Below are 8,837 nucleotides of genomic sequence, written 5' to 3' on the forward strand. Positions count from 1 at the left end.
CACTGAGGGGGACACATGACGGGATGAGCACTGGGTGATATTATGTATGTTGGCAAATTGAACACCAATAAAAAAATTTATTATTAAAAAATAAAGAATATAGTTCTGCTGTAGGCTTAAAATGAAATGGGGAGAAGGGAATCCAGTGGGGAAAAGGAGAGAGGTGCCTGCACAAATGGGTACACACACATATCCTCTCAGTTGCTATGGCTAAGTCCCCAAAAAGGAGATATCACTGTATTTAAGTCTGAAATAGTTTGGCTCTAATCAGACAGAGCAATAAGTGTTTTATTTATTTATTTTATTTATTTATGATAGTCACAGAGAGAGAGAGAGAGGCAGAGACATAGGCAGAGGGAGAAGCAGGCTCCATGCACCGGGAGCCCGACGTGGGATTCCATCCCAGGTCTCCAGGATCGCGCCCTGGGCCAAAGGCAGGCGCCAAACCTCTGCGCCACCCAAGGATCCCCTATTTTTTGAGATTTTTTTAATAGAATAATTTTTTTATTCATGTTCAATTTACCAACATACAGAATAACACCCAGTGCTCATCCCGTCATGTGTCCCCCTCAGTGCCCGGCACCCACTCACCCCCACCCCCGCCCTCCACCCCTTCCACCACCCCTAGTTCGTTTCCCAGAGTTAGGAGTCTTTATGTTCTGTCTCCTTTTCTGATATTTCCCACACATTTCTTCTCCCTTCCCTTATATTCCCTTTCACTATTATTTCTATTTCCCAAATGAATGAGAACATACACTGTCCTTCTCCGATTGACTTACTTCACTCAGCATAATACTCTCCAGTTCCATCCACGTTGAAGCAAATGGTGGGTATTTCTCGTTTCTAATGGGTGAGTAATATTCCATTGTACACATAAACCACATCTTATTTATCCATTCATCTTTCCATGGACAACGGGGCTCCTTCCACAGTTTGGCTATTGTGGACATTGCTGCTAGAAACATCGGGGTGCAGGTGTCCTGGCGTTTCATTGCATCTGCATCTTTGGGGTAAATCCCCAACAGTGCAATTGCTGGGTCATAGGGCAGGTCTATTTTTAACTCTTTGAGGAACCTCCACACAGTTTTTCAGAGTGGCTGCACCAGTTCACATTCCCACCAACAGTGTAAGAGGGTTCCCTTTTCTCTGCATCCTCTCCAACATTTGTGGTTTCCTGCCTTGTTAATTTTCCCCATTCTCCCTGGTGTGAGGTGGTATCTCATTGTGGTTTTGATTTGTATTTCCCTGATGGCAAGTGATGCAGAGCATTTTCTCATGTGTGTGTTGGCCATGTCTATGTCTTCCTCTGTGAGATTTCTCTTCATGTCTTTTGCCCATTTCATGATTGGATTGTTTGTTTCTTTGGTGTTGAGTTTAAGAAGTTCTTTATAGATCTTGGAAACTAGCCCTTTATCTGATACGTCATCTGCAAATATTTTCTCCCATTCTGTAGGTTGTCTTTTAGTTTTGATGACTGTATCCTTTGCTGTGCAAAAGCTTCTTATCTTGATGAAGTCCCAATAGTTCATTTTTGCTTTTGTTTCTTTTGCCTTCGTGGATGTATCTTGCAAGAAGTTACTATGGCCAAGTTCAAAAAGGGTGTTGCCTGTGTTCTCCTCTAGGATTTTGATGGAATCTTGTCTCACATTTAGATCTTTCATCGATTTTGAGTTTATCTTTGTGTAGGTGCAAGAGAGAGGTCTAGTTTCATTCTTCTGCATGTGGATGTCCAATTTTCCCAGCACCATTTATTGAAGAGACTGTCTTTCTTCCAATGGATAGTCTTTCCTCTTTTATAGAATATTAGTTGACCATAAAGTTCAGGGTCCACTTCTGGGTTCTCTATTCTGTTCCATTGATCTATGTGTCTGCTTTTGTGCCAGTACCACACTGTCTTGATGACCACAGCTTTGTAGTACAACCTGAAATCTGGCATTGTGATGCCCCCAGATATGGTTTTCTTTTGTAAAATTCCCCTGGCTATTCGGGGTCTTTTCTGATTCCACACAAATCTTAAAATAATTTGTTCTAATTCTCTGAAGAAAGTCCATGGTATTTTGTTAGGGATTGCATTAAACGTGTAAACTGCCGTGGGTAACATTGACATTTTCACAATATTAATTCTGCCAATCCATGAGCATGGGATATTGTTCCATCTCTTTGTGTCTTCCTCGATTTCCTTCAGAAGTGTTCTATAGTTTTTAGGGTATAGATCCTTTACCTCTTTGGTTAGGTTTATTCCTAGGTATCTTATGCTTTTGGTGCAATTGTAAATGGGATTGACTCCTTAATTTCTCTTTCTTCAGTCTCAGTGTATAGAAATGCCATTGATTTCTTGGCATTGATTTTGTATCCTGCCACACTACCAAATTGCTGCATGAGTTCTAGCAATCTTGGGGTGGAGGCTTTTGGGTTTTCTATGTAGAGTATCATGTCATCGGCAAAGAGGGAGAGTTTGACTTCTTCTTTGCCAATTTGAATGCCTATAATGTCTTTTTGTTGTATGATTGCTGAGGACTTCCAATACTATGTTGAATAGCAGTGGTGAGTGTGCACTTACCTGTCTTGTTCCTGATCTTAGGGGAAAGGCTCCCAGTGCTTCCCCATTGAGAATGATATTTGCTGTGGGCTTTTCGTAGATGGCTTTTAAGATGTCGAGGAATGTTCCCTCTATCCCTACACTCTGAAGAGTTTTGATCAGGGATGGATGCTGTATTTTGTCAAATGCTTTCTCTACATCTAATGAGAGGATCATATGGTTCTTGGTTTTTCTCTTGCTGATATGATGAATCACATTGATTGTTTTACGAGTGTTGAACCAGCCTTGTGTCCCGGGGATAAATCCTACTTGTCATGGTGAATAATTTTCTTAATTTGCTGTGGGACCCTATTGGCTAGTATCTTGTTGAGAATTTTTGCATCAATGTTCATCAGGGATATTGGTCTGTAATTCTCCCTTTTGGTGGGGTCTTTGTCTGGTTTTGGAATTAAGGTGATGCTGGCCTCATAGAACGAATTTGGAAGTACTCCATCTCTTTCTATCTTTTCAAACAGCTTTAGTAGTATAGGTATGATTTCTTCTTTAAACGTTTGATAAAATTCCCCTGGGAAGCCATCTGGCCCTGGACTCTTGTGTCTTGGGAGGTTTTTGATGGCTGCTTCAATTTCCTCCCTGATTATTGGCCTGTTCAGGTTTTCTATTTCTTCCTGTTCCAGTTTTGGTAGTTTGTGGCTTTCCAGGAATGTGTCCATTTCTTCTAGATTGCCTAATTTATTGGCGTATAGCTGTTCATAATATGTTTTTTAAATCCTTTGTATTTCCTTGGTGTTGGTAGTGATCTCTCCTTTCTTATTCATGATTTTATTAATTTGAGTCTCCTCTCTCTTTTTTTAATAAGGTTGGCTAATGATTTATCTATCTTATTAATTCTTTCAAAGAACCAACTCCTGGTTCTGTTGATCTGTTCCACAGTTCTTCTGGTCTCCATTTCGTTGAGTTCTGCTCGAATTTTAATTAACTCTCTTCTTCTGCTGGGTGTGGGGTCCATCTGCTGTTTTTCTCTAGCTCGTTTATGTGTAAGGTTAGCTTTTGTATTTGAGTTCTTTCCAGTTTTTGAATGGATGCTTGTATTGCAATGTATTTCCCTCTTAGGACTGCTTTTGTGGATCCCAAAGATTTTGAACGGTTGTATCTTCATTCTCATTAGTTTCTGTGAATCTTTTTAATTCTTCCTTAATTTCCTGGTTGACCCTTTCATCTTTTAGCAGGATGGTCCTTAACCTCCACGTGTTTGAGGTCCTTCCAAACTTCTTGTTGTGATTTAGTTCTAATTTCAAGGCATTATTGTCTGAGAATATGCAGGGGATGATCCCAATCTTTTGGTATCGGTTCAGTCCCGATTTGTGACCCAGTATGTGGTCTATTCTGGAGAAAGTTCCTTGTGCACTTGAGAAGAATGTGTATTCAGTTGAGTTTGGATGTAAAGTTCTGTAGATATCTGTGAAATCCATCTGGTCCAGTGTATCATTTAAAGCTCTCGTTTCTTTGGAGATGTTGTGCTTAGAAGACCTATCGAGGGTAGAAAGAGCTAGATTGAAGTCAGCAAGTATAAGTGTATTATTATCTAAGTATTTCTTCACTTTGGTTATTAATTGGTTTAAATATTTGGCAGCTCCCAAATTCGGGGCATATATATTGAGGATTATTAAGTCCTCCTGTTGGATAGATCCTTTAAGTATGGGATAGTGTCCCTCTTCATCTATCACTACAGTCTTTGGGGTAAATTTTAGTTTATCTGATATAAGGATGGCTACCCCTGCTTTCTTTTGAGGACCATTTGAATGGTAAATGGTTCTCCAACCTTTTATTTTCAGGCTGTAGGTGTCCTTCTGTCTAAAATGAGTCTCTTGTAGACAGCAAATAGAGGGGTCCTGCTTTTTTATCCAGTCTGAAACCCTGCACCTTTTGATGGTGTCATTAAGCCCATTCACGTTCAGAGTTACTATTGACAGATATGAGTTTAGTGTCATCATGATATCTATTCAGTCCTTGTTTTTGTGGATTGTTCCACTGAACTTCTTCTTAAAGGGGAATTTTAAGAGTCCTCCTTAAAATTTCTTGCAGAGCTGGTTTGGAGGTCACATATTCTTTCAGTTCCTGCCAGTCTTGGAAGCTCTTTATCTCTCCTTCCATTTTGAATGAGAGCCTTGCTGGATAAAGTATTCTTGGTTGCATGTTCTTCTCATTTAGGACTCTGAATATATCCTGCCAGCCCTTTCTGGCCTGCCAGGTCTCTGTGGAGAGGTCTGCTGTTACCCTAATATTCCTCCCCATAAAAGTCAGGGATTTCTTGTCTCTTGCTGCTTTAAGAATCTTGTCTTTATCTTTGGAATTTGCAAGCTTCACAAGCTTCACTATTAAATGTCGTGGTGTTGAACGGTTTTTATTGATTTTAGGTTGGATCTCTCTATTTCCTGGATCTGAATGCCTGTTTCCCTTCCCAGATTAGGAAAGTTTTCAGCTAGGATTTGTTCAAATACATATTCTGGCCCTCTGTCCCTTTCGGCGTCCTTGGGAACCCCAATTAAACGTAGGTTTTTTCTTCCTCAGGCTGTGTTTATTTCCTTTAATCTGTCTTCATGGTCTTTTAATTGTCTGTCTCTTTTTTCCTCAGTTTCCCTCTTTGCCGTCAACTTGTCTTCTATGTCACTCACTCGTTCTTTCACCTAGTTAACCCTCGTCGTTAGGACTTCTAGTTTGGATTGCATCTCATTCAATTGATTTTTAATTTCTGCCTGATTGGATCTAAATTCTGCAGTCATGAAGTCTCTTGAGTCCTTTATGCTTTTTTCTAGAGCCACCAGTAGCTGTATAATAGTGCTTCTGAATTGGCTTTCTGACATTGAATTGTAATCCAGATTTTGTAACTCTGTGGGAGAGAGGACTGTTTCTGATTCTTTCTTTTGAGGTGAGGTTTTCCTTCTAGTCATTTTGCTCAGTGCAGAGTGGCCAAAAACAAGTTGTATTGGGAAAAGGAGAAAAAGAAAGAGAGAGAAGGAAAGAAAGGAGAAAAAGAAAAAAGAAAAAAGGAAGAAAAAAGGTAAAAAGAGAAATAAAAAGAAAGAACGGTGAAAGAAAGGGTGGGGGAAGCAATCAGAAATCAAAAAGAAAAAAAAAAACATGGGGGAGTATCTTCTGATTCTGTATACTTTAAGTCCCTTGACTTCCCCTGGACCTTGTCCGTCTAGCTGGTCTTCTGGGGGAGGGGCCTGTTGTGCTGATTTTCAGGTGTCAGCACTTGGGGGAGCTGCTCTGCCCGCTGCCTGGTGCAGGGCTCAGTGGGGGTTGTTTACCCCCTGAGGCCCCAGGAGGAACCACCGCAGTGGCGGGGCCAGCTCTGGAGCCCTGGAGTCAGCTCCCGCAGTAACTCCAGAGCTCTCCGTCTGCAGTGCCTGGAGGCTCCGGGGCGGGGCCGCTGATCTGCTCAGCTCGGGGCAGGAGCGTCCTTGCTGTCCTGGGCCCTCCAGGCCTCTGCCTGTCCCGGGGGAGGCCGGATCCTGGGCTGTGTCCCGGCGCCCTGTGCTCCGGGGCCTGCGCTGTTGGATTCGTGCTCCCGCCCCGCAGCCCCCTCCGCGGAGCCGCCCCCGAGCCCTCCGAGCTGCTCCGGGTCCCGCCGTGCGCGCTGCAGCCCTTATGGAGCTCCGCACTCTCCTGCCTGAGCCGCAAGTGTCTGTTAGTGTCCCCGGGAGCCCGAGGGCATCCCCGCCCTCCTGGGTCCTGCTCCACCTCCCTGGAGCCCCTTTCCGCCCGGGAAGGTCGGTGCAGCTCCTGCTTCCCCGGGACGGGGCTCTCCTGTCCTGGGGACACTCGCCCCGGCCTCAGCCCGGCTCCTCACGGCCCCTCCCCCTTGGAGGCCTTTTGTTTCTTTATTTCTTTTTTTCCGGTCTTCCTACCTTTATAGAAGCGCGAACTCTTCTCACTGTAGCATTCCAGCTGTTCTCTCTTTAAATCTCAGGCCGAATTTGTAGATTTTCAGGATGATTTGAAGGTTATCTAGGTAATTTGGTGGGGACAGGTGATTTGGGGACCCTACTCTTCCGCCATCTTGTCCCCCCTCTGCAATGAGTGTTTTTTAAGGTGATACTTAAATATACTTTTCAATGGTCTCAATTCCTCAAAATTATAATTATAGAAGCTGATGGTGCCTCACAAAGGCTCAACAGTAAAACCTGAATCATTCAAACCTTAAGAATTAACTCTCCATCACTAATTCTCCCCAGCTCCAAGAACCAGATTGCCCCCAGAGAAGTCTTTTGCCTCTGGATCCTTCTCTTCTTCTAGGAGACGTCAACCCTCTTCCGTTTGAAGCGCTTTAGGAGGCCCTGACGTATCTGTTTAGACTTGATGCAGTAAACAATAGGGTTCATGAAAGGTGGGACCAAGAAGTGCAGGTTGGCCATGAGCACTGCCAGAGCAGGGTAGTTGTGCTTCTCTACCCGGTGCAACACAGATAGCCCTAGTTTGGGCAAATAAAAGATGAGAACAATGCAGAGATGTGAGACACACGTGTTAAGTGCCTTGAGCCTTTCCCCAGGTGATGCAATGCTCACCACTGTTCGTAGGATCAGGGCATATGAGAGCACAATGAGGAAGGAGTCAAGGCCTAGTGAGAAGAGAATGGAGACTAGGCCAACCAAGCTGTTTATCTGGGTGTCTGAGCAGGCCAGTCCCACAAGGTCACAGTGCAGGCAGTAGCAGTGAGAGAGTACGCTGATCTGGGGAAAAAGCAGACGTCGCAAGAGGATGGGTCCTGGGAGATTGAGCAAGACAGCCCTCACAAGGATGGTAGCCCCCATTCTGGCCATGGCTGAGTGAGTCAGAATTGTGGCATAGTGCAGAGGTTCCCGGATGGCAACAAAACGATCAAAGGCCATAGCCAGTAGCACACCAGATTCCACATAGGTGAAGGCATGGATGAAGAACATTTGTGCTGCACAGATATCAAAGGGAAGCTCACGAGCATTCAGCCAGAAGAGCCACATCATCGTGGGAAAGGTAGAGGCACTGAGTCCCAGATCAGAGGCTGCCAACATAGATAGGAAAAAATACATGGGTTCATGTAAGGCTGGATCTGTACGAATCAGGAGAAGGATGATACTGTTACCCAGGATGGAAACCACACAGGTGAGGTTGACAGGGATGGAAACCCAATGATGAGAGGCTTCCAGGCCTGGAAAGCCAGTGAGGAGAAACGTAGAGTGACCAGAAGTGCTGGTGTTGCAGGAGAACATAGTGATTCCAGGAGGGAGTTGTCCACTCTGCATGTAAGAGAATAGGCAATCCATTCATTTGATCATCACTTATAAAGTCCCTACTAAGTGTGGGATGGAAAGGAAGGCCTGCCCTACAATCCTTTCTTAGGCCATTAAAGAAACCTCATTCCCCTTAGAAGCCCCAATCCCTTCATGGCTAATTTAGGTGACAATGAATACATTTTAAGAGTTGATCTCTGCTTACTACTTTAGCCACTCAGTATCTTTTCTTGGGCCTAAACAACTGTCTTTATTCACTTAACCTATACCCAAAGGCCTATCTCCTGGGTGCCTTCTCAGATTAAATAATGAAGTAAAGAGAATAATTTTCTGTCAAAATTTAGGGTGGTATTATGAATAAGCACTTACAACTCCATTTTTATTTATTCTTAGAGACAAGTTTTCCACAGCCTGGCCTATTAACAAATACACTAGATAGTACATATTCAAACAAAGGATGTATTTTCAAAAACTTCATCTGAGGAAGCAGATTGGTTTTTCTTCTACTGCTGTTATCAAATCAACATTTTCTGTATTTCTTCTCAGGAAATGCCTTTGGGGCCCCAAATAGGTTCTTTTGAATATATGCAATAGTGACAAATTTCTCTCCTGTTGAAGATGGGTTGGCTTAGAGGAAATATCCAAGAGTTCTTCAAGCTAAGTTTGATAAACAAGATGGGAACTCAGATTATCCACTTTTGTTAAATTGCCATCTTCCCCAGCCCCATTTCCATCTCTCTTGCTGCTTGAAGCTTGTACATATTCTTCTGACTCTGCCCTTGAGACGGTCCTGTGGACATGGACTCAATGGGAAGACACTGTGCTCTGAAATATCTTTTTCAGCCCTCCTACCACAAAAAAATATTCTGACAGCCCCAAGTACTTTGAAGTTCTTAGTGTAGACAGAAGGGTGAGGCTGACCTGCCTGACGGTAACCTCCTGGAGTTAGGGCAGCTGAGCTTCCAGAGCCCCAGGATTAATAATGTTAAGCAGGGGCCCAGAGTGTGCTGTGTAAGTTCCTCTAA

The 8,837-nt window shown here is 43.5% G+C and overlaps 1 protein-coding gene across 1 annotated transcript; it reads right to left on the reverse strand.

Annotated features, from left to right (window-relative positions):
* Nucleotides 1-6,837: 6,837 nt before the first annotated feature.
* Nucleotides 6,838-7,791, reverse strand: LOC144295466 (olfactory receptor 51G2-like). Its single transcript, XM_077867865.1, has one exon. It carries the CDS (start codon nt 7,789-7,791, stop codon nt 6,838-6,840), a length of 954 nt encoding a protein of 317 aa, XP_077723991.1.
* Nucleotides 7,792-8,837: the final 1,046 nt, after the last annotated feature.

Source organism: Canis aureus, chromosome 23 (assembly GCF_053574225.1).
Source record: "Canis aureus isolate CA01 chromosome 23, VMU_Caureus_v.1.0, whole genome shotgun sequence".
Taxonomy (NCBI): Eukaryota; Metazoa; Chordata; class Mammalia; order Carnivora; family Canidae; genus Canis; species Canis aureus.